Consider the following 26,617-nt stretch of genomic DNA (forward strand, 5'->3'; position numbering starts at 1 on the left):
GAAAGAAACAGCTCAACATTCACAGTATATGGATCAGGACAAGCCTTTTGTTTCATTAATAACATGCGTTCATTCATTTCTAAATGGAAGTCTAGTTGATGTCCTGCAGGTTATTTAATGAGATATTTTTAGTCTTACTGTTTCTGCTTCAACACCTTACATTTACAATAAACAAAGACGGGGCGCTCTACCACTTTAATGTCAAAGTCCATCAACTGTAGTATGGATAGTACTACTCTGTGTATCATGTCCTCTGTGTCTCTGGACAAGCTGTCAAGTCTGTAAAATAACCCCGACCATGTCATAGTGATTATCAGGTTGATCTCGGCTTGGACTTAAAGACTAAAAATCTAAAACTATCATCGATGAAATATTCTGCCTGACAGAGAACCGTGAGTGGTTGATTGTGAAGTATAGTATGTCCTCTTTGCTGATGTCCCCTCACTGGTTTCGGGTCTCCGCCTCCTCTCAGGTCCATGTCTGAGGAGAGACTTGCTGAACTGGATGCTGGCTACCTCTTGCCAGCAGGGTCACCTGGACGTGGTCCGGCTGCTGGTCCACGGCTACGAAGCTGATGCCAAGGACTGTGCCATCCACAGTGACGAGTTTGCTGTCATCACTGGGCTGCCACTGTACGCTGCTGCACGAGCAGGTAGGGACACAAGTCCACATCATCTGTGCTTCCACCACAGCAAACGGTTGAAACAGCATTCTGTGCTGTTCTATTGATGCAAACATTACTTCAAAAGTATCTGAGTCCTGCATTCATGTCCTGAATATACAGAGAAATACTGACATGGGTGCTTTCCATCCAGCTCTTCACCGTCTTCCTAACATCTTAGTAGCTAACTACAGCTGTGGTTCTGTCATTTTGTCTTCCCAACTTTCTGTTTAGCAAAAGTGCCGTGTTTTTTTTAAGTGCATTTGTGGAGCCGTTGCTGTCGTGCTTTCTTGCGATTGGCTCAGCTGTTTCAGAGCAATGAGACCAGTGATGTGATTGGCTGAGAGTCTATTTATTCATCACCACACCATCCGATCGATATCCAACTTCACCCAGCTCGATTGCACTTTGTGCTGCTGCGCCTACATCAACCAAAATAGCAGACGTTTTGTCGTTACTTCCAAAATAAAAGGTCTTAATGAACATCTGGCACACAGTAGCTCCAGACTGAAGCTGGGTAGACGTTGGGCTGAATGTTAATGGGTTTTTAAGATCATTTGTTTTATTTGACAGCGTGGAGGCAGGAACTTGAAATGGGGACGTGGTAGAGACGTGTTAGCTCCCTAACCCGGGACGTTGCAGTATTGTGGCACATGCTGTAACCCCTCAGCTACTAGGCGCGCTAACACGGCGAGGTAATGCTGCTCTACGTTTTAGAACTGTGGTTCCCATGATTTGGTGGCTTTGGGAAATGTAAACGGTAAGTATGATGTTGCCATGAAGTTAGTGAGTTAGCTGTGGGCTACAACTAGAGCTTATTTTAAGATGATATCAGTTTACATTTGGTCCCAGTGTTTCTATTAAGAGTCTACTGAATGAGCTCTGTGCAGCTCCTGTCTGCAATGAATGGTAAATGGACATGGTGGACACAGTAGCAGTGGGAAACGCAATGGAGAGACGGGAGCACTGCCATGGTCTCACACCTCCAGCCTGAACCATCAACTATCTGTTGGACAGTTGGTTTGATTTCTAGCTGTCTGTAGTTTGCACAGTTCTACATCCCATTTACCTTCTGGCTGCTATCAAAAGATGTGTTAGTTAGTTGGAGTCACATTTTCCATGTTGAGGCTGTACAAACTGAAGTTGAGGCGGACTGCTTTTTACGTCTCACTTTCCCTTCATAGTAGAGTTGACAAAGTGATGATGCCTTTCTGTCTTTTGGGGGTTGAGTGGAGGTGAAGAACGAGACGGGTATGAACTTAAATCCTGTTTGAATAAACTTTATTTAAATGGTCACAGGACAAACGGACTGAGGGTTCCATGAGTGTTAAAGGCACGATGAGTAGGACTTTCCTAAAATACGATGTATAGACTGATAGAAAAATAATCCCTACCCATTATCATTTCTGACTGACCGGAAGTGTGTGGTGTGTCTATCTACAGAGACCCTGCCCTCTGCCGTTCCTTATTGTACTGTGTTCAGGGTGTTTCTGGATGTCAACCTCAAGAAAGACATAGCAACCAGGTGTCAGATCGTAAGCACACATTCAAGAGGAAGCTACCAAGATCGAGGACACGGCCCCGAAAAACCACTAATGCAGCAAAACGCCACGGAGACAAAGGTCTTTCCACCTGCTGAGAAGGACGGACCAACTTTGAATGTTGTGTTAACAAACTCAAGTCAATGTGCCTTCAACAAAACATGCCAGAAGAATGAAAATGTAGTGTCCATCCAGCTTGAGATGAGACATCACTTTGATGGACAAACTAATCAGAACGCCTGAAAAGGTCTTTTTAACATTTATAACATTTATTTATATTTATGCATGTTATGTTTCTTCATAATTTTGGACTTTTTATGAACCTGCCGGAGATACCTGATTCGTGTTTGACACAGTAAGCTGCCACACAGCCTACAGCAGTACTGGGGACAGAGACATGGAGTGAAAACTGTCCACCTCTGTTGCTGGGAACACATGAAGTGTGTGTGAACATGTGTGTTGTGTTGCAGGTAATGAGGAGATAGCTCGCTTCCTGCTGAAGAACGGAGCAGGATTCTCCTCGTACACCCTGATGGACCATCCGGCCTTCAGCAAACACCTCCTCAGACTCAAACTACTACAGGAAACCTCCAACGCAGAAGGAGAGGAGGTCTGTGGTCTGGACACAAAGGGGTTACTGAAAATGTGTTTCTGAACCGATGTCAGAGCAGAGCACCATCGTTAATCAGGGTTCATAGTGGACAATACATCTCTCAGATCTCTTGTGCCATTAGCTTTCAAACATCACAGAAGTTTCAATTTTAATTGTGTTTAGATCAGGGGTGCCCAATACGTCGATCGCGGAGGTAGTGCGAGTCGATCTCATTCCATTCAAAAGAAATGAGATGTCCTCATGGCATTTGCCACTTGGTTTTCCAACACACGGGTCACCACGTATGCGCAGTCAACCGCGCGAGCTACTGCAAAACTCCGCCGAGCTAATTAGTTAGCCTTCCAATTTATTTCTACTAAAGAAGCTAAAGCTGTAGCGCCATGATTTGGGAAACTTCCAAAACCTGGCGTCAGAACTGGAGACTCAATGAAGGCGTGTGTGTAACGTGACAGCGCGCGCTACAGAGCAGATTGACAAGTGTCTGTCAGAGTTTGACAAACGCTTTCCAGACTTTGCTTTACTCGAGCCAGTTGCTACACTTATGTGCTGCACATTTGGGGAAGATATTGAGGTTGATTCACTCGCATCACAAATGTCAACGCTGTTTCACCTGAACTCGTCTGGAGTGGAGGATGAGATGTTGACACTACAAGCTGACATTCAGCTGAAGTCCAGGGCTCATGGACAGTTTCTCACAGAGGAAAAGTCCTCAAACATGAGGACATGTGATACCTTAGACTGCATTATTCAGCTCTACTCATGTATGTGAGTCAGCCTTTTCCCACATGAAGAACATGAAGTCCATACACCGTTCCACCATGACTGATGAGCATATGAAGTCTGCTTGAGGCGGATACCAGCAGCTACTGTCCTGACTATGCAACTCTGGCCAATCCCATTCAGTGCAAGTCATCAGAGTAAGGTAATGACCAAAAATGTACAGAATTGTATTGTGCCATAAGGGTTCATGCAGTTATGCAAGGTACGCCAACATATATTGTAAATATAAAGTATACTCTGTGTGTGTGTGTGTGTGTGTGTGTGTGTGTTGTGAGACGAAAACACAGACAACTCCAACACTCTGGTAGAGACCTGTCAATCAGCGTGTAGCCCCGCCCTAAAGCATCCCCTGCTTTATGGTCTGTGACTCTAAATGGACCATAATGTACTAAATGAACATCATGCTGTATTGAAGAAGACTTGAAACTAGAGATTGAGACCATAAACTCATGTTTACAATGTTTACTGAGGTAATAAATCAAGAGAGAAGTAGTCATTTTCTCATAGACTTCTATACAACCAGAGGAGTCGCCCCCTGGTGGACACTAGAGAGACAACAATAATACATTTTATTTGTATAGCGCTTTAAAAGGTACTCAAAGGCACTTTACATGGTAAAAACATTTGAGACACTTCAGCACGGCTTCACTCTTCAGACCTGGAGGTTGCTGCCTGGGTTTAGCAGCGTTGTCACTTCTTCTCTGTAACCTGTCCCGTATTGTAGAAGTGAGCTCCCAGTGATCCTGTCACTAAGCTAACATGACAACGCCTTAGTCCAGCAATGCTTTTTCTTCGACGCAGAGTGCTGGTGAGAATAGTATGTCACGGCTATGAACCAATCAGATTAAAGTATTTGTTGAATAACCAACAACAGATGATCTCTCAGAGAGCTCTGCAGGATTGTGTCCTCAGGGAGCAGGATGTGTGTTTGTGTGTTTTACGGCTCATCATAAATAGAAACAATACAAATCTTCAGGCAATATAGAACACAATATACACCAAGAGTCTTTGTGACATGTGTGCCGAGCAGAAAACAATGCAGAATGAAAGATGGCTCATGAGGGATTATTTTGGTGGCGTTAACTTGCATGCGTGACAAAAGTGTGAGTCCGAAGTGTGTTTCGAGTTGGTGTCAGCTGATGGAGGTGCTGATGGAGGTGCAGGCGGATGGCTTCGGTTGTATAGGCCAGTTGAATCGGTACAGAGATGACAGTCTGGGGTGTTGAGGATTCAAAGCCACTCTGCACAGATAAACAAACCATATTAATAAACAGGTGTATTCTCTATCATATCCTGAATATGATTCAGCCATGATGAGACATAACAGGCTCTTATGTGTATGTGACCATACTCATTTACACATACTGTTGATGACCTGACATGGAGCACTTGTGCTTTTCTGCTCATTACCGTGTTCTGCTCAGTGATGTTTGGGAAACACACGGTTCAGTGCTTGCTCCCTGCAGATGAATGGTGTAGTCTGGGTTAGTAGTCTTCCTGCAGGTCATGTCAGCAGCCAGAGATGATCAGAGGCTCGAAGCTGTGTGCTACAAACAGATGCACCTCTAAAAACATGTCACTGTTTGTAGTTACTGAAACGTTTCTATAAGTTATATGTGATAAAGACGAGCACACGCATCTCCAATCGATTGTAATTTGGAAACTCGTCATGGAAACAAGTAAATGGAATTGAAAATGAGATATTAAAGAAAGTGCAGGATTTACATCCAAAGATATCAATGGATCTGTTCAGGACTATTGAAGTTACCTTCCATCTTATCAATGTTTAGGTCAAACAACACGTATACTCCCTGGTGTCAGAATACATCATGCAATTCTGGGTTTAATGGCAAACGTTCATGCGTTCACTTAAAGTTAGCATCACAATGTATTCTAGTTAAGTAGATAAGACATTCAATCAAAGGGTCAGAGGTAGTGTTGAATCTGAGGTTCTCAGCCCTCCTCATGCTACCATGTCGTCTGTGTGCCCAGGCTGTCGCTGTGTGCTGGAGAGGTCTGCAACTGCCCTGGTTGGAGCTGGACTGGTTCATGGATGTCTCCTCCCGGATCACCCACCTGGATCTGTCATCCAACAGCCTGGCTGCCCTGCCCTCCGTGGTGCCCTGGGGTCTCATCCACCTGCAGACTCTAGATCTGTCCAACAATCTGCTGATTGAGCTACCAGCTGCTCAAAACTCCCAGGAGGTCATCTGCTCAAGGTACATATGGCACAAGGTTGTCTGGCCGAGATGCAGCTGGTCAGTGTACTTCATCTCCAACAGGATGGATGTCGTTTTCTGTACAGATAGCCGTGATATATAACCACACACCTCGGCTATGACGTCTAATTCCTCTTCTTCAGCATCACTCGGCATCTAAGAATCTTTTTTAGACCAATGTGTTCTCATGGTTGCTTAGCAACAACTTCACGAGGGGAACAGTGAGCAAAGTTAGCTGCTAAAACTAGCTACAAAATGGAAACATTTAAGGTTAACTTCTCTGGATGATATGCAAGCTAGCAGGACCGCAGCAGACTGATCACCGCCTCCAGCACCAGACTCAGAAACTATCTGATGGTCTTCACACCAGAAGTGTGGAACCTTTCTCCAGAGCGATCGGCAGCTGAAACTCTGTGACCGGACAATGTGGACTCGATCCCCTCCACCTAACAAACAAGGCAAGCCTAGTGCACGCAGTCATCAAGGTCATCTACTGATGATGGGCAGCTTCTCTGTGGTGGCACCATTGATGTAGATAAAGAGACAAATAATGAAATCAATAAAATGCAGCTTGTGAAGAAAAAAAGATTCTGGCTGCTAGTGTACGTTCCATAGCAACCGCCTCGGTTACGTGCAGCAGCCAGCCCAGGAGGAACAGGACGGAGCAGGTGGAATGTGTTTATGACTTTCATATACGGTAGCTTTATGAAAGCAGGAGCTGACTCTGGGTTGTGATTACATCACAGCTGAGAGGCTAAGAGGTTCGGCCGACACAGAGGCATATCAATACCTCATTGGTCGTGTGGAGTTCGAGAGCCTCTTAAACTGTGGGAATTACCGCCTTTGTCCCAGTAATACTAAAAAGTCAGCCGGTTTCAATTATGAACAAAAGTGTTTCATACTTCTGATGCTAAAACAGTCGCATTGTGAAGTACATTATTTAGAGTTGCATAGAATATGACCCGCTCACCCCGAAGCGCTACACCCACACAGCGGAACAGGAGCAAGAGAGCGGTAGTTCTTTCTCTCCCGCCTTACATAGTTCAAAAACATCCCATAATGTCCATAGTTCCTATTGGCTAAATCCAGCTGGCTCCTCCTCCTCGCAGGACCCTCGCACGGGTGTGATCTGTAAATGCCTGTCTGAAATCTCTCTGTCCCTTACGCCCAACATACTGTCCTTTACAGTTTAAAACATTCAATGACTATCTTTCATGGCTTAACACTTCTATGATAAGCGTTCCATATAAAGATAAGGATTTGCAACTTTTGGCAAAAACTTCACAAGTTTCACAAGCATAGATATAAAGGTGCTACAAATTCTGCTAAGATACACTTCTAACTACAAATCCTAAAACATTTCTACAATTATGTATTCCAAAACACTTCTATTATGATTTCTTAATTATGAATCATTAAACACTTCTCTTATAATTTCTTAAAACACAGTTCTAAACCCAAATTTCCTACAGTGGAGTATTTGAAGGTGTTAGTCTGAATTGATTCCAGTCCAACATGGTGATCTGATTCCACACACGTCTGCATGGTTCTTTTATCATCGCTTTCATCGGTCTTAACCACAGACTGCTGTGTGAATCAAGTCAATCATTTGACTGCGTAGTAGTCCGGGCGAGCAGTAGAGGATGGAGGAACTAACTGGCAGCTTCCATCCAAAGTAACAGAGGTGAACGATAACTATCTATATTTACTAACCTGTATTTACCGATATAGTCACAGGTTACGCTGTTTATTCAATATGAGTGTAACTAGCACACAGTATATAGCGTCGTTCAGATGAGCTCCATCTAAAGCAGCATGACGTTCTCCTGCATGTTGATGGATCGGTGATGCTAATCAATGAATATGGTGACAGGGTGCATGGAGATGCAGCGGCCAGGAGCTCCCAACCTCACGACATCTTTGTGTTCATCTGTTGTCCTTCGTTAGTGACACACATATGGCCTGTGAAAGCAAAACTCCAGGCATGTTAACTTGTCAGCGAAATTTGCCATTTTGGATCCAAAATTGGTCACCTGTGTTTTTGAAATTAGGAGGGAGGTGGTGTCTTTTGTCTAGTTTATAGGGACTACAGCTTGCCGAGTTAATTCATCTTCATTATACAACACATGGTTACACAGCGAAATGCAAGTTGTAGTCCCTTTATGCTCGACAAGAAAAACAAAAGGAGTGCTATTTACATGGAGTGTGGTGTGTCATGAGTGTAAGAGTGTGCATGGTCCGGATGAATTCAGACAGCCTGAAGAAAGAAGCGTCTCCATAGTCAGGAGGTCCAGCAGCTGATACTGCTGTACCTCCTGTCAGACGGCAGCAGGGTGAACAGACTGTTGCTGGGTGCTTTTGTCTTGAATGTCCTTTGAGCTCTTTGCAGGCTCCTCTTCTCACCGATATCACTGATGCTCAGTAGATGGTACCAATGATGTTCTGCTTTAATCCCCCGCTGTAGACATCATGTCAGTTTGGAATGATTCCACTCAGGATGCTTTCTATTGCTCTGCTGTAGAAGTTGACAGGAACTTTCAATGGGGTATTTTGCCTCCTTAAAGTCCCAGTGAAATGGAAGTTAGAGTGTCTTTACCGTCGGTACTATGACGTATTTCACAGAGAAATGGAATAGTGTTGAGTTACAAGAGGGATTTAAATCAAATCCTTTGCATTTAGTCCGACTGCTGAAAAGTGGGTGGGTTTAGAGTTTAGGCTGATACGAAGCTACAGAGGACTGTTGAGTCCACACACACACACACACACACACACACACACACACACACCTCCCTGACCTGTTAGACCAGGAGGAGGACGAGGGAGAGATGAAAGGGAAACCGGCTGTGTCCCTTCCTACCCCTCTCCACTTTGCTCTGTTAGCTCTTTTGTAGGTTTTATACGACCAGTGTGGCTAACCAGTCGCCCAGAGTCTCATTTGATTGGATGATTTTTTGTAAACGCCCCCAATTGCAGGATGAGTCATCAAATATTTGAAACTTTTACAGAAGACCGAGGACAAGACGACTGATACTGATTTTTTAATATATGTATATTTATAAATAGATACATAATATTTATTTGATATATGTATATGTATATGTCTATATGTGTGTGTGTGTATATATGTATATGTGTATATAGATGTGTGTGTGTATATATATGTATGTATATATGTGTGTGTGTATATATATGTGTATATAGATGTGTGTGTGTGTGTGTGTGTGTATATATAGGTGTGTGTATGTATAGATATCTAGATGTATCTAGATGGATATAGATCATATTTATTTATTTGATATATACATTTATATAGTGTGTGTGTGTGTATATAGATAGATAGATATATAAGTTCTCTGTGATAGATGTGTGATGACCATGTCAGGTTCTCTGTGATGCTGAGTCCCAGGAACCTAAAACAGTTCGCTCCACCTCAGCCCCACTGATTACTGCTCATTTAACTTTTCATCACTTGAGTAAAAGTATTAAATAGTGTCTAATATTCTTAAGGTTCATGTTTTGAATGCAGGACTTTCACTTGTATTGTTTTATTGGTGCTTTAAACCTGAGTGAAGGATCTGAATGTTGACCTCCTGTCTGTTAGTGTGTCTTGTTAGGACAGCACTTGAGAGATGCTGAACCCAGCTGGTATTGGTCAATGAATGACTCCAATGCATCTGCTCAGTTCTCCTGAAACCACAATGTCTCATTGTCCGTTTCTACATGTCTTCAATACAGATGCAGTAATATATTGTAACCCCCTGCTTCCAGTCTTTGAGCTCATCTAGGCTGAACCAGTTCATTCTGTTACTGGACACACAGATGTTAAACTAGTATTGACCTCCTCTCACTTTGGCTAAACGTGCAAACAAGCTTATTTCTCATAATGTCAGTGTTTAAGTATTCCCTCATCCAAGCTTTTGCTCTCCTCTGCTTCAGTTTACAGCAGATGAATCTCTCTCGGAACCAGCTCACCAGTTTGCCACCCGGACTGCTCCATCTGACCAACATCCAGAGACTTTCTGCTGCCAAGAACCAGCTCACAGTCCTGTTTGACATCCCATCAAGTATGCTCCTACGCAACTCATACCTATCTGTTGTTTGTATGTAGGAAGAACATTTTCATTTCGATTTAAGAATATATTGTTTCCACTTAATTGTTGTCTACGTCATGTCAGGGTTATTTAGAAAGAGTTGGCTCTAGAGCTGTTCAACGTGTTTCCATTTGATTGCTGAGAGAAGCAAACTTTTGAAATGCTACAAAACATAAATGAGAATGGACCGCGTTTCCATCGACTGGTTTTGAGCGAATAAACTCAGCTGCAGTGCAGTTTGGTCCAAAGTTGGCCCCATAGGCAATGTATGACTGTTATCTGCCAGTAGGTGATCGGTAAAGGTGTTTCCATATCTCAGCACATCACCTCTTCTTCTACAAGTGCAAAAAACACCTCAAACAAGCGGAACTTCTTTGTTCCTCACGAAGTTTGTTGCCATTTCAATACAGCTTTTCTGAAGCGATACTTTAAAATATGCAGAGAAATACGTGAATGAAATCAGCTAATGAGTATAGCAACCGCTAGACTTTAGCATCGGAGCTGTTTCAGATGTGATGCTCTGGTGCACTTGACTTAAACTGGTCCTGAAACCCGACTGGAAGGAGGTTTTAATTTAGCCTGTTCGTCACTTAAACCTGAAGGTCTGAAGCTGTAGTTCAGCCTGACTCAATATTCACTTGTTTTTTAAATAAGTGTTTCCCAATAAAGATACCCTGTGTCCAAACACATGTTGTGTCCCCACACTTCTGTGTGCTGCTGTTAGAGAGCACTGATCAGCTTATGAAAGACAAACCACACAGTGAAACTACAGTGTTTTCAGCTGTGTAGTATTTTTTGAACCAGTTCTTTTGCCTCCCCGCCAGAGACAGCCGTGGTCGAAGGCATCATGTTTCCAGGTTGTCCGTCCCTCCGTCCGTCTGTCTGTCGCATTGTCTCAGGAACGTCTTGAGGCACGTCCTTTAAAGACCTTTACACCTGGACTCAAGGAAGAGCTGATTAGAATTTGTGGTCAAAGGTCACTGTGACCTCATGTTTAGCCATAACTCAATCAGTCATATGTTAATTATGACAATTTCACACAAATGTCTTTGGAATACAATGATGAGGTGATGACATTTTGGACAGACATGGATGTAAAGTGCAACATGACTGTGAGGCAGTAATAACGATGATGTCACATGTAAGTTATTAGATCAATGGACTAATAAAAACGTGACTTTAAATAAAAGCGGTCAGACAACCAAAGATTATCTCTTGTCATCAGTTGTCTGAAATGTCAGAATATAATGAAACGTGTTTGTCTGTTTCCTATGATGTCCTCAAATGTTTTGTCCAAGCAACAGTCCTAACGTTAGGATATGTAGTTTACTATCACATGAGAGAAGCGCTGAACGCCCTCCCATTGGAGAGGAGGGGCAGAGATGCTCAATACTCCTCTATTCACAGTGTGGAGATGTAGTGAATGAATTCATGTAGGTGGTTATTACAGCCATTTATACCATTATTGTCAGATAAAGAGAGGTTGCCATATATTAACCCTTGTATTGTAGTTGTTGATTTGTCGTTAGTGCCGGTCTGATTTCGTCTGATTCCAACTTTGACTGTTCTTTATCTCCGTTCTGTCAGCTACTAACTGGATCGGCCTGCGTAAGCTGGAGGAGCTGGATGTGTCTGATAACGGTCTGAGCGGTCTGCCCACGGCAGTCATGCACTGTTTGAAGTCCCTGAGCTTCCTCAACGTGTGCAGGAACTCACTGAGCAGCTTCCCTGACCCCTGGGCGTGTCCACTGGTAAGAAACGACACTGCTGGTGATCCACTTCCTGTTTGATATATCTGCTGATATTTGAGTTTTCTTTTCATCAAAATCGAATTTTCCAGTCGCTGATGTTCTGGGTATTACTGTATTGAGCTCATTTAATGAACTATTTCAATGTCATTGTTTGACAGTTAATTGCGTTTGCCATCCATAGGGGCTCATTACTGCATGTGGTTTGTTCTGGATCTTTTGATGGTTACACTCACTCATCAGTGTCACTTCTTGGTATGAGAGCGGTTTGAGAGGCTCAGCTGCCACATCAAAGATACAGATGCAGCCATCTAGAGCTTCCACCTGGTCCGTGACGGGGACAGGTGGATCCTGGCCGTCCTGGGCTGAAGTCCTTGAGTGAACAACCTTTATCTGCGTTCTCTGGACCAGACACGGAGGGGCTGTAAGGCCTTGTAAAAGGCACTTCATTCAAACTCACAAACAAGTGGCGATGAATACAGTGTGCAAGATGAGCTGTGGACAGACACAGAGGTGCGCAATTACTGACGCACGCACACACGCGACCAATCACATGATCCTCCTGGTGGAGAGAATAACAGAGTTCAAGCAAGAGAATAGACAGAAGATCGCACTGCATTATCTTTTTATTGACATTTATAAAGACATTAACTGAAATATTTGAAACCACACGGTAACGCCTTCATCACAGTGACGGCTCTTTTTTTAGGGGGGTTACTAGAAGAACATTTGTAATACAAATCCGTCAGTGAAGTGAAATGATGCTATGTATCGACATAATAACTCACACGGATATTCTTCTTTCTCCTCTACAGAAGCAATGCAAAGCTTCGTCCAATGAGATCGAGAGACTTCCAAACACCATCTCCATCTTCTGGAGGACTCAGCTGCAGGAGGTGGACTTCTCTGACAACAGCCTGAAGGAGCTGCCTTCTTATATCTTTGAACTGGAGGTAGGAACCACCATCTGGATCTGTTACTGTGCACAGCTGGAGAGTTCATAGTGACAAGTCTAAGAATTAAATACAACATCAATGCATTAATATAGAAATAACAGCAGTCAGACTTCTGTGTGTGGTCAGTTGAGCAGCCTCCGGATGGCGCTGCTGCTGTGTGGTTGACTTCATGTTTGAGCCATTGACATACCGGTACATTCTTGTTCTGCAGCGTAGAAGCACCAGGGTAGTAATACAGTGAGAATGATCATGAACATCACATAATAATAGTGTTTATTTATATTGCACTTTTCAAAAGCAGACACACCAAACCACCATGAATAGTACAATGATGGGCCTCATCCAGGAAACACAAGGAGCACACACCACTGCTTTCAACAGGGTGTCCTGTATGTGAATGAAGCGACTGGTTCAGATCAGTACACGTGTGTTCGTACAGACGCTCTGACCTCCGTCACTGCAGAAAAACAGTAGTTTGGTTCAATACTGCTTTAATCTAAATGAATTAGAGTTTACATATGTTATTAACAGCAAATGATAACATCAAACCGAACAAAGATGTAAATTCTGTTGAGTGAATTAGTATGACGTACATCATGGCTGCCAGTTCACTGACAGCTTTCACAAGTTTTTTTGTGTTTTTTTTTAGTTGCAGTTAAATAGTTTTAAATTCTGACTTTATGAAAGTCGATGTCGGGAAAAATGTTGTCGTCGCAAAAGCTGTGATACAGTTCATTCTGTCATCCACCTCCATGACTGCCACATGTCCTCGACTGCCTCCCATGTTAGTCATGGATGTCTGTCCCCCAACACCACCACAGACTGATTCAGCTGCTGACCTCCAACAGACTTAGTGAGATCCCAGCCTGTCTCCTCCTGCATCACGTTCCCATACAGCCTAACTGCATTCTCTGTTATGTTTCATGGGAAACTAGTTTTCCTTTCGAGTCAGACTATTTTACAAGTGGACGTTGTTTTTGGCTGTTGGTTTTTTTGAAAGCAGAAGATCTGTTTAGACAAGCAAAATGTAACAATTCACTTCCATGAAGAGAAAACACATTGTGAAAGGGTTAAAGTTGTTAGACCGACAGGCAACGCCGTGCTAGAGACCTGTCAATCAGCATGTAGCCCCGCCCTAAAGCATCCCCTGCTTTATGGTCTGTGTGACTCTAAATGGACCATAATGTACTAAATGAACATCATGCTGTATTGAAGAAGACTTGAAACTAGAGATTGAGACCATAAACTCATGTTTACAATGTTTACTGAGGGAATAAATCAGAGAGAAGTAGAGTCATTTTCTCACAGAGAGAAACAAATTGAAACAAAACAAAAATGCAACAAAAGCACTCGGTTATGTGTACGCAACACAAGCACTTGCTTTGGTCTCGTGCGTTATTTGTTACTGAAGTTACAAATGTAAATGTAAATCGTTTTTTCAGGTTTCACACAGGACATGAACAGAGGTCTCCTGGGTGAAGGCCTTTTCCTTAGTCTGACTCACCTATCACCCCATCCTCCCCTCCATCACAACTTACATATTTGTGATTCGTCAAAAATATAGGTAATGTGGGAGGAAATATGTTTTCGCTCGAATATTTATTGAGTGAAGTTTTTCTGTATGGGAAAGTGATTTGAATAAAGCAGGCTGGAGATTCTTTCTGTTACTGTCTGGAAGCCATGTATGACGAGCTGAGGAGAGTTCGCTGGATAAGCCTTGGAACACTGGTACTATGAAACGCCCAAACTGATTTAAGATTTCCATAGACCGGTACAACAATGTTGTTTCATTCAGCCCAGTGGAGGATTGGACAACCAAGTCATTCATTGATGCGAGGAAAGCCAGTGAGCCGTCCTCCTGTCCTCACTGGTTGGCTGTAGTGGCCCACGCTTCTATCCAGTGTAAACCATATTAAGTTATAATATGTTGATGCGTTTTATTTGAGTCATCAATCAGAGGTATTCTGAAAACCAAAGCATTTCTTTCTGGGGAATCTTGACCACTGTGTTCTCCAACCCAATGTGAAGCAGATCTTTTGGTACAACAGAATGTTTTGTGTACCTCCATAAATCTGTGATGCAACAAGATATAGAAAGGAGCTGCTGCTGCTTCAACACACGAACAACCTCTCCCTCATGTCCATGTTTGTTCTTTACTTCAGATCTCTATTTAGCTTCAGACAAGGCCTGAGTGAGTGAATGAGTGAATGAATGGTGAGTGAGTGAGTGAGTGAGTGAATGAATGGTGAGTGAGTGAATGAATGGTGAGTGAGTGAATGAATGAATGGTGAGTGAGTGAATGAATGGTGAGTGAGTGAGTGAGTGAATGAATGGTGAGTGAGTGAGTGAATGAATGAATGGTGAGTGAGTGAATGAATGAATGGTGTGTGAGTGAATGAATGGTGAGTGAGTGAATGAATGAATGGTGAGTGAGTGAATGAATGGTGAGTGAGTGAGTGAATGAATGGTGAGTGAGTGAGTGAGTGAGTGAGTGAATGAATGGTGAGTGAGTGAATTAATGAATGGTGAATGAATGAATGGTGAGTGAATGAATGAATGGTGAGTGAGTGAATGAATGAATGGTGAGTGAGTGAGTGAATGAATGGTGAGTGAGTGAATGGTGAGTGAGTGAATGAATGGTGAGTGAATGAATGGTGAGTGAGTGAATGAATGAATGAATGGTGAGTGAGTGAATGAATGAATGGTGAGTGAGTGAATGAATGAATGGTGAGTGAGTGAATGAATGAATGGTGAGTGAGTGAATGAATGAATGGTGAGTGAGTGAATGAGTGAATGGTGAGTGAGTGAATGAGTGAATGGTGAGTGAGTGAATGGTGAGTGAGTGAATGAGTGAATGGTGAGTGAGTGAATGGTGAGTGAGTGAATGGTGAGTGAGTGAATGGTGAGTGAATGAGTGTGTGAGTGAATGAGTGTGTGAGTGAATGGTGAGTGTGTGAATGGTGAGTGAATGAGTGTGTGAATGAATGAGTGTGTGAATGAGTGAGTGAGTGAATGAATGGTGAGTGTGTGAATGAATGGTGAGTGAGTGAATGAGTGTGTGAATGAGTGAGTTAGTGAGTGAATGAATGGTGAGTGAGTGAATGAATGAATGGTGAGTGAGTGAGTGAATGAATGAATGGTGAGTGAGTGAGTGAATGAATGAATGGTGAGTGAGTGAATGAGTGAATGGTGAGTGAGTGAATGAGTGAATGGTGAGTGAGTGAATGAGTGAATGGTGAATGAGTGAGTGAATGGTGAGTGAATGGTGAGTGAGTGAATGGTGAGTGAATGGTGAGTGAGTGAATGGTGAGTGTGTGAATGGTGAGTGAATGGTGAGTGTGTGAATGGTGTGTGAATGAGTGTGTGAATGAATGGTGTGTGAATGGTGAGTGAATGAGTGTGTGAATGAATGAGTGTGTGAATGAGTGAGTGAATGAATGAGTGTGTGAATGAGTGAGTGTGTGAATGAATGAGTGTGTGAATGAGTGAGTGTGTGAATGAGTGAGTGTGTGAATGAGTGAGTGTGTGAATGGTGTGTGAATGGTGAGTGAATGTGAGTGAATGAGTGTGTGAATGAATGAGTGTGTGAATGAGTGTGTGAATGAATGAATGAGTGTGTGAATGGATGAATGTGTGAATGGCGAGTGTGTGAATGGCGAGTGTGTGAATGGCGAGTGTGTGAATGGATGAATGATGAGTGTGTGAGTGGTGTGTGAATGAATGATGAGTGTGTGAGTGAATGATGAGTGTGTGAGTGGTGTGTGAATGAATGAGTGTGTGAGTTGATGAGTGTGTGAATGGTGTGTGAATGAATGATGAGTGTGTGAGTGGTGTGTGAATGAATGATGAGTGTGTGAGTGGTGTGTGAATGAATGATGAGTGTGTGAGTGGTGTGTGAAGGAATGATGAGTGTGTGAATGATTTGAAGCAGCTAACTACAGTAACCACAGTGAGAAGGTTGGAGCTTGTGTTCTCATCACTGTGCAGGAGAGCTGGCCAGTGATCCGGTCAGCCAGCTGTCTGTGGATTTGTAGAAGGAAAATGTGAATGTGTGGTTTACCTTATCTCACCCTCCTCCCACTCCTCCTCCTATCAGGCTCTGGTCTTGTTGAGATTGTGTGGGAATCACATCGTGACACTCCCAGCCCCCAGTAAGTGGAAGTGCTCTCAGCTCAGGACCCTCGATCTGTCCAGGAATCAGCTGGGCAAGTAGGTCCACACTGAAGACACACACTGCCAGCTGTTACTGAACAACTGGGCCTTTGTCCAGACTTTACGACATGTCATGTGTGAAAACACATTCTGCACTTCCAATGCACGTCTATCATTCCGCCAGCTCTCCAGAGAGTTCGTGATGTTTAACGATAAAACCAGGGCGGTAACTCAGGGTAGCCTCAGCTAACACTCAAAGATTCATGCTCGATCCGTCATCACCTGTTGTTGGATGACAAACACAGTAATTGTTGTTGTGCATGCAGACTGGATGGATGTGATGCAGCTTGTTTGGTTCCAGCCTTTACACGTTTGTACTGAACATTATTGACTGTATCATGCTGGGCTTAAAGTAGTAGTTGTCACTCTTGATTTCTACTTTTGTTCTTTTTTGTCAGGACAATTTGCATATTCATAGATATGTGTGTGCCTGTGCAGTAAAGGCTGCTGTTTGTAGAGGAGTGTTCCATTTATTGTTACTGTTTTACAAATTGTGTCTTAAGAACAGAGGAAGGGCCTAAATCCAGGAGGCTGGCCTTCTGGACCACATGGAGCAGGAGGGACCCGGACCCAGACCCAGGTGGATCTGCTTTACATACACGGAAATCATTCAGTTGAATAATGTGGACCTACTAATAATGTGGACTAGATGGTGTCGGGACTGTAAGGTCAGACTTACACATGCTCAGTCCCTCCATTAAACAAAGAAATACCCCCCCCCCCCCTTACTTCAGGGCAAAATAAGTCCCTTGCATTGCTTGAAAGATCAGTTCATTGACTGAACAAACCTGGTCTCCCTCCCGACTCATGACTTCAGAGTGAGAACGAGATCCTGATGAATGTCCTGTGATCCTCTGATGACACGATGTAGTTTGATTAGATGCGTCATTGTTGTGTAACTGTATCTTATCTGTATTAGTGTTGCATAATGTTTTACATGCTGTTTCAGAGGAACTGCATCATGCCAAGAATGCACTTCTGTGGAACTGTCTGCTTACTTTTTAAATGTCTCTGGAAATGTCAGTAACGCGGTTCCTTCTAACTGTATCCAGCTGTGACCCTCTGCATGGCTCTGTCTTGGCAGTGTGTCCCATAGAGTTTCCCATGATTCTGCGGGATTCACTGGAAGTGCTCTCCTTGAATGACAACCAGCTAGAGTGTGTTCCCCAATCAGTGTGTGGTCTGCACAGCCTCACTGAGCTCTACCTCTCCAAGTGAGTCCCTCTGTCTGTCCACCAACACTCCCCTGCACCCTGCCCCTCCCTGTCGGTGTCGACTTCTATCCTCCAGAATGTGTTGGTCAACTCTCTCAATGACAGCTGATGTCCGAGAGCTGCCGTGCTGATGCACTGCTGTTACAGAGTCTGGTTCTTCTGTAGTTTCGTGTCTCTTTCAGTGGTCAAGATAAAAGAAGTAGAACACAACAGTGTCTGGCTCCTAGATAATGCCTCCATGCACTTACCATGGTTCCCTTCAGCACACAGCGGGGGCCATGTTCACCAACATCCTACAGGAACTCCCAGCTGTACCCGTAAACTCAGGGAGCCTAAGCTTTGTGAACTGTTCGATCAGGTCTGTCTGCAAGACGACAAGCAATCAACTCTTAAAACGCTTGTTGTCTCATTTGAGTGTAAAGCGATCAGTGCTGGGCTATGCTAACATTGTATCTGTTCCATCAACACTCAAATAAGCTCATCTAGGGCCAAATATGGCAGCGACGTTATTGCTTATACCATAGACAACCTATGCTTTATTAACATGCATATTATCACAGAGCTCTGGGTGACCGCAGACAGCTAGTTTACCTTTTTCCTCCTTATGTGATTCAACAATGTTTAGAAGTTTGTGACGACAGGAGAAACATCTCACAGCTGCTTTTGCACCACAGCAGCACACTAAAGTCCAGCTTGACTTGAAATATTTCAACCTGCACGAATACGCAAATGTCGCGAATTCCACGAATTAGCTTCGTTCGTGTCTTTGCATTGACTAATTGCACCGAACATAAAATGAGCTTTGCGCTTGGTGTGAACACACCGTTACACATTCCCCCTTATTACACCTTATGAGATCTCTTATCCTCTCACGAAGCTTGCAACACCACCTCTTTTGTGAGGACCTGAGATTCAATTTGATCTTTTTTAATCTTCATGGAATCTTGAATGTATCAATGTGCTGCTTAATCTTCAGCATGTTTGCACTGTTTATAGGTCAAACACAATCATCTGTACTCCCACATACAGCATGGAAATGGATGCATGCAGCTGAAATCAAACTCAACTTAAAACAGTAATCATTTCATCCGTTTTCAGTACAGTCACTTGTGAGCCTCAGACGTTGGTTGTGTTTTACACTGAAGAACATTTTCTTTTAAAATGTCGCCAAAAGTCAAATAGTTTTGGCTTCGGTCCCTGGGAACCACGGCTTTGTGTGAGGTCAGTCCTCCTGCTACAGCTGTTTGCAGCTGTTTAACACAAGCAGCAAACTGCTCTGCTCTCACGCACCCACTGATTGAATTGTTTAGGACGTTGTGGATTCACAGCATCCTGTGGCTGCCAAAAACCACTTTGCATTTCCATCTGTCTTTGAAAACCCTTATGAGCTCAGTGAAGGTTCACCAGATCTAAAAAGTTCCATTTAATAGAATTGGGAACAATAAAACGTGTTCATTCATTAAAAATGGAGACTGTCATTTGGATGGTATGTCTAAGCGTCCTGTCTGTCATATGACTCGCTGACCACGTTGTCTCGCATGCTCTGGGAACAGTAATCCTGGAATCCGGGAGCTTCCAGTGGAGCTCAGTCAACTCTCCAACCTCTGGCAGCTGGACATCGAAGACCTCAACATTACTAACGTCCCCCAGGAAGTAAGAAAAGAAGGTACTGTCTTTAAACACACCCTCCAATGACTTTTCAAAAGGAAACATTAGGCAGGCGCCTCTTGGCCAGGATGAGCAGGAGGAATGAATACAACAATCAAATCCTGTTCTTCTTCATGTGGGCACCTGACTATTGTTTTCAGTTACACTTGTAAAACTGTCATCCTTTCATCAAAATCTACAGTTTGCAGTCTACAACGTCTTAACGCTACAAAGTTCACAAGTAATTACAGCAGTCCAAATTAATGTAAGGGAGGAAACGTATAGAATGGACGTCAAGTGGCCAAGTATGTCAAAATGACACTTGTGTACATGAGTTGAATAAATGGCCAATGGCACGATGGTTTCCATCTGTTGCAGCACCCGTCTATAGTTTCCAACACCACAAAGCCCGATGTTGACCTCTCTGGTTTTTCAGGTCCTGCGTCTGTCCTGGCTTTCCTCCGGGCCCACCTTCGGAAGGCAGAGCCTTTTAAGCTGCTGAAGATGCTTGTGATTGGTCCACCGAGACAGGGCAAGTCGGCCCTTCTGGAGGCTCTACAGACCGGCAGGGCGGCCCCCTTCAGCCCAGCAGAATGCAGCATCTCCACCTCTACCTGGGAGCTGGACAAACCCAACGGAGGCAGAAACAGCGTGAGGAAACAGACAGTACATACATATTGTGTACATTCAATACACACGCAGTGCATGACCATTCCCGGGTTTACCAACGAGATGAAAAATAGATGGTCCGCTGTGGCGACCCCTAACGGCAACAGCCACAAGTGAAGAAGAAGTGACATATCTGTCAAGCTATTCGACATTCAAATCCATACAGTTAATGTATCCAAAACGTATGATCAGATACCTGCAGAACTAATGGAATCAGACACAGCTAGTCTCTGTTTAAGTGTTAGCAATTAGCATATGTTTAGCTCACATCATCAGACTCCAGCGCTCCCAGCAGGGAGGAGGGAGAGCCAGCAAGAGAACCTGCTGTGAAGGGAGTTGTGTGGAAGTCGCATGTGGAGATGTCCGGCTCTGTGGAGGCCTGACCGGGGGCTGGAGGCGGGGTTAGAGGAAACGCTGGTGCGCTTGCTCTCTGGGCCCCATGGATTCTTATACTCTGTCATTTTATATGCGGAAGTGTTTCTTTTGCTTCATGCACCACTGAGCAACGTCTCACGCAGTTCTCTTTATACATCAGGGGCCCGTGCAGAGCAGGAGGGTGCTGTAAGGGCAGCTCGTAGAGAGCGAAGCCTTGAGGATACAGAACAGACAGCTCGCTGGTCTGTTGCCTAGCTGCCGTGTATGACTGTGATGTTTGACAGCTGGAGAGTGCAGGTGGAGCAGATACCTGCCGCCTTCACGTGGCTGTAAAGAAAGTCCACTCAGTGTAAGAATGAGGTCTTAGTGGCGTAAACACCATCTGATATTAAAACCTCATGTTTTGTGTGTTTTCACCTGGTTGAAAAAGGTTGAATGTGATAATGTGGGGGTCTGATTTTAGAGAGATTAATCTCCAGTATGTGCCTTCACCAAATATAGTGACTAAAATATTTCTGGCATTGCCATACGCACGAGACGCTGCCTCCCACGCCGCAGGGCTCAGCGTGCCTCTCTCTAGTGGCTTGACAACAGTGCCGGTTGCCAACTATTCATGCTCCACACCACACAACCCCAGAGATTCACATTTACCAATCCGACAGCAGCACCGTCAGAAACAGAGTCCCTGTTTCGCTGGACAATCCACAAAACACTGTCAACAGGTTCATTGGGAGTAGTTTCCGTAAACACTGGAAATGTTCTATAAAATAAGGGAGGGGATCTTTAATAATGACTGTTTCTTTATTCGCTACACGTGATCTGTTCACTTTCCAGACCCTTGTTTAGAGCTGACTTAGCGCTGGTCTTATTCCACACAGAAGGACTCGGTGGCGTTCAACGTGTGGGACATCGGTGGTCAAGCGAGCATGTCCACGGTGAACCAGTGTTTCTTCACTGACAAAGCCCTGTACGTGGTGGTCTGGAACCTGGCTCTGGGAGAGGAGGCTGTGGCCAACCTGCAGACATGGCTGCTGAACATAGAGGTGAAAGTTTTCTCTCTCACTCACTCTCGCTCTCTCTCACTCTCTCTCGCGCACACACACACACACAGACACACGCACACACACTTCTGCAGACCCACTGAGAACCTGTTTCCAGCTGTACGTAAGTGCGAGTGGGTCAGAAAGTGAAGGCGGGGCTGTGGTGGTATTTGTGTTTCCAGTGGGAGGGAGGACGGATCTAAATTCAAAGGAAATCATTTGGTTGCCAGACCACTTCAAGCCATGCCAGGCCAATAGATGTCCTTTAGTGGAAGCAGGATGACGTGGAAGATGTTGAAACTGCTTGCATCATTTCACTGAAGTGGTTCATTGAAGCCTAATAACTTACTCTTGACATGTACTGATGCCTCCCTCTGCTTCCTACTGATTTGTTGGCTAGTTTACATTATTAATAGCTCCTTTTATTCCCTCTATTGCAACTCTGTCCTATGAGTTGTTATTGCCAGTCTAATTCGGTCTTCATCCTGCCAAAAAAATATGAATATTAATAATAATGAAAATGATAGTGTGCATCAATTTACAAAGTACAAGTATAGACTAGATACATTTATTATTGAAAAATGTATACATGTTTTCAGTTATGTTATTCAGAATCTTTTTTTTCTTGAAAATCAGTAAATGAAAATCTAAAAAATAAACTGCTGCTGGTAGAAACAATGTCCTAACGATTAGTACCACATTAAGTGCAGACACATTGATAAGATGCATGGAAAGAGATTGTAAACAAAGTAAAATGAAGATGCAAGAAACGCGTAATGTCTTACTGAACAGCAGGTTTGAACAGAAGTGACCCTGTGAGGTCGTAGTCAGACAACACAACAGGCTGTCAAAGCAGGAGGCGCTCATGGTATTTTCACTCCTCTGTCAGAAAGCTTGCTAGGAGCACCTGGCCGTGGCCGGTTTATGGTGAAATGATGTTCTTTCCACTTCCGGATTATGGCCCCAACAGTGCTCACTGGAACGTTCAGGAGTTTAGAAATCCTCCTGTAATTGGTTCAGTATGCTTTGCAACAATACGGTTGCGAAGGTCTTGAGACAGCTCTTTGCTTTTACCCGTCATGAGATGTTTCTGGTGGGACACCGTGGTAATGAGACACCTTTCTACAGGCCATCAGTGGGGACTGAACCAGCTGATATTCGTTTGCAGGACGAGGGGCAGGAGTGCTTTCTAATGTCTGATAGATGTCAGCTGGTGTCTTGGCTGTCCATGCCTTTCTGCACCTCCCTTTCTTCATGTGGTCAATACTTTTTCCCTGTGTGATTCCATGTTATTACATATTATTTCATTTCTGAAGGTATTTGTTTGGTTTTCTTTGTATGAATGGATTACTTGGGTTGTTGCCGACATCTGGTGAACATTTCAGGTCAACAGCACCTTGAGATATATATTTACTGAGAACAATGGTGACGTGTCCAATCCTTATTTTACCCGCTGTAAATACATAAATCATCCTACAATGAATAACGTTCAGCTATGTTACATTTCATTATTGTGTCATACATTGTAGACAACACAACACCGTGGCATTGAAGCGCTCCTTTTAACCCATACTAAGAGTTACAAGTTGCAGACTTCAGTTAGGAACGGCTGAGTTTGTGACTGTTGGAAGTTTAAATTTGGCTTCATGTGTTCAACTCATTTCAGTCAGGTGTTTGCCCTGGTTCCATTTCTCTGGAGGCACTAATGATAAACAGTGAGTGTTAACGATGATCTGACCAAGTGCGCATGCTGGCTAAAACAGCATGTGAGGAATTGTTTTTTTACACAAAAATGTTTATTAGTATGGGAGCATTCATTGTCATGTGACATCATATGATGACAACTCAACCAAACTCCATCTGCTGAGGAAGAAGATACGAAGAGGTTGTTCTATAACCATGTTGGCTCCTGTGTGTTGTGGCTCGTAGGCGCGAGCACACAACTCTGCCGTGGTGGTTGTGGGAACACATTTGGATCTCATTGACACCAAGTTTCGCACTGAAAGACTGGCCACGCTGAGAGCTTATGTTCTGGCTCTGTGCCGATCCCCGTCAGGGGCTCGGGCCACCGGCTACCCTGACATCACCTGGAAACACCTGCAGTAAGCACACCTTTGACTTTTCATGGTTTGTTTAAGCTTAATGCCAGTTGGCACCAGTATCAGCTTTTCAGAACATCTGTTCATCTGTCTGGTGTGTGTGTGTGTGTCTTGGTTCTCAGTGAAGTGTCCTGTAAAACCCTGGAGGGCATGGATGGGCTGAAGAAGCTGATCTACCAGGTGGCTCTCTCCATGAAAGACAGCAGCAGCTCAGCCTGTGGCAGTAAACTGCTGGGCAGACTGGTGAGTGAGGGCGTGTGACTGGGACGCTCCACACTGTCGAGAGAGTCTGGACCAACGGGGAGAAGCTGTTTGCTTTCATACTTCATCACTGACAGAGCTTTCTTAAAATGATCCAATATGTTTTCAATAGTTTCATGGAGGCATACCATGCACATTTTTCAGGTTCATAATTGTGCATTGGGTTTCTACTAGAACATGTTTACATGCCTTAATGTTCAAAAAGCATCTATTGTTTACTATTAAATATGTGCTAAATACATATTAAATAACCGTTCGAGAAAAAAACAAAAAAGAATCTTACCTTAAGTGACACTCAAGTGGAGGCATCGCTGCGTGCTTGGCTGACATCTCGAAGCCGATGACGACACACCAGCTGAAGCTCAACCTAGACATAACCGAGCTGCTGTTCCTCCCGGGGAAGGGCTGCCCTCACAGAGACCTGTCCATCACCATTGATGATACCGTGGTGACGCCAACTCGGACTGTGAGGAACCTGGGTGTGACCCTGGACGACCAACTGTCCTTCTCAGCTAACATTGCATCGGTTACACGCTCCTGCAGATTCCTGCTCTACAACATCAGGAGGATACGCCCCTTCCTCACTGAGGAGACGGTGCAGGTGCTCATCCAGGCTCTGGTCATCTCTCGCCTGGACTACTGCAACTCACTACTTGCCGGAGCTCCGGCGTCGGCCATCAGACCTCTGGAGCTTGTCCAGAAAGATGCAGCTCGCCTGGTGTTCAATCGCCCCAAGTTCTCCCACAACTTGCCTTCTCCGTTCTCTCCACTGGCTCCTGTAAGAGCATCCAGTGTGAGACTCTGGTGCTAGCCTACAGGGCAGTGAAAGGAACAGCTCCTTCCTATCTCCAGGCCATGGTCAAGCCCTACACCCCCGCCCGACCACTTGCCTCGGGGCGATCGGTTGCCCCGTCGCTCAGAGGTCCCTGCGGCCGATCGACCCGGTCACGTCTGTTTCCTGTGCTGACCCCTCAGTGGTGGAATGAACTCCCCACTGACCTCAGGACAGCAGAGTCGCTGCCCATCTTTCATCAGGCTGAAGACTCGCCTCTTCAAGAAGGCCTACCCTGAGCCTTCACTTAGCACTTACTGTATTCATACTAGCTTATTGCACTTATTGTATTCATATTAGTTTGTGGCACTTATTGCATTCGTTTGTTTCTGCACTGTACGTAAGCTCTGGTTTATGCTCTTAGACGCTTGTTTGAAAAAGGAGATGCACTTATGACTTCTGATGACTAGTAGTTCTCTTGAATACACTTATTGTAAGTCGCTTTGGATAAAAGCGTCTGCTAAATGACTGTAATGTAATGTAGCGGTACATTAGCCCTAATAATGAACATGACCATTCTCCATGCAGCAGGGGCAGGACCAGAGGGGGGCTCTCCTCCCACTGTCTCTAACTCAGGAAAGAGTAGCACTATCTGAAGGTAGAGTTTGCTGCATGTTGCTGATTGGACGAATCAGTTTAAACATCATAGTCAGGCACCAGTAAAAACAACAAAATGATCCACATGTATCAAACATGGACCGACGCCATACAATGGCTTATTGTTGTGGCTTTGGTACGAATGTGCTGGAGGAGCGTAGTACAGTAGTTCCTGTGGTTAGTTCCTGGAGCTATTTGGTCAGAAAGACTCAAAACTATCCAGAACTTCTTGCTGACTATTGTTCTTCCAACAGATCCCCAGGAGCTACCTGACCCTTCAGGAAGCAGTGAACACGGAGAAGCAGAGGCGAGAGGCTGAGGGGGAGGTCCTCTACCTAACTGATGACCAGCTGGACCGCATCATTGAACAGAACCCAGGAAGTGACATCAGAGACTACGAGGACCTGCAGACTGGTACTGTGGCTTGTTCAGCACCTGGATTTGAAAGTTGTTTGTTTGACTTTTTTTTTTTTTGTAACCTTAAATGATTTCCTTCTACAAAAGTGTGTTTGCAGCATTTCTTTGTGAAAGCTTTGCATTTACTTTGGTTAGCCTCACAACAGCGCCCTCAGACAGCCCTGTGTTTGTCACTGATTGGGCTGGAGAGGGGCTACACTCGGGTGCACAATGTTGGATGTGTTTCCATTCACATTACCTACAACAGTGAACGCCAACACTCCGTCCTCTTCTACACAACTCTCATACACGCCAGCTAACAGCCAGATGTAGCAAACGTGCACTCAAAATAAATCCATTTGTCATATTTGTTGCGTTAGATGTATGAGCTACTTGTCCATGGTCGGTGTATTACTACAGTAGATGGCTGAAAGTGTGGAGGCCAGAGCACACGTGTCCGGCTGCTTTGTGCCGTCGACACACGCTGCAATAATAACGCTACCAAAACTGGTTTACAATTATAAGGAATTTAATTCCACTGATGCAAGTACGATTACAGTTAAACATTGGAGTACATACTCCTATGAAATATTAAAACAATAAAACCCCATTTGCAAACTCTACTCAGCTCCTCAGGTATAAAACACGTCTGTCCTCTGCGAGCAT

At 44.2% G+C, this 26,617-nt stretch overlaps 1 protein-coding gene across 1 annotated transcript in view; it reads left to right on the forward strand.

The window, feature by feature from the left end:
- lrrk1 (leucine-rich repeat kinase 1) overlaps positions 1-26,617 on the forward strand; it is an 83,162-nt gene that overhangs the window by 21,063 nt on the left and 35,482 nt on the right. The window contains exons 5-19 of the mRNA XM_079282289.1: positions 473-652; positions 2,673-2,812; positions 5,588-5,814; positions 9,751-9,878; positions 11,493-11,656; positions 12,469-12,606; positions 16,706-16,818; positions 17,325-17,401; positions 17,906-18,035; positions 19,589-19,701; positions 20,119-20,333; positions 21,605-21,769; positions 23,696-23,868; positions 23,988-24,108; positions 25,810-25,969. Of these exons, the coding sequence (XP_079138415.1) occupies positions 473-652; positions 2,673-2,812; positions 5,588-5,814; positions 9,751-9,878; positions 11,493-11,656; positions 12,469-12,606; positions 16,706-16,818; positions 17,325-17,401; positions 17,906-18,035; positions 19,589-19,701; positions 20,119-20,333; positions 21,605-21,769; positions 23,696-23,868; positions 23,988-24,108; positions 25,810-25,969 (2,244 nt within the window). The remainder of the gene's footprint in view (positions 1-472; positions 653-2,672; positions 2,813-5,587; positions 5,815-9,750; positions 9,879-11,492; positions 11,657-12,468; positions 12,607-16,705; positions 16,819-17,324; positions 17,402-17,905; positions 18,036-19,588; positions 19,702-20,118; positions 20,334-21,604; positions 21,770-23,695; positions 23,869-23,987; positions 24,109-25,809; positions 25,970-26,617) is intronic.

Source organism: Melanostigma gelatinosum (genome assembly GCF_949748355.1).
Source record: "Melanostigma gelatinosum genome assembly, chromosome: 2".
Classification (NCBI taxonomy): domain Eukaryota; kingdom Metazoa; phylum Chordata; class Actinopteri; order Perciformes; family Zoarcidae; genus Melanostigma; species Melanostigma gelatinosum.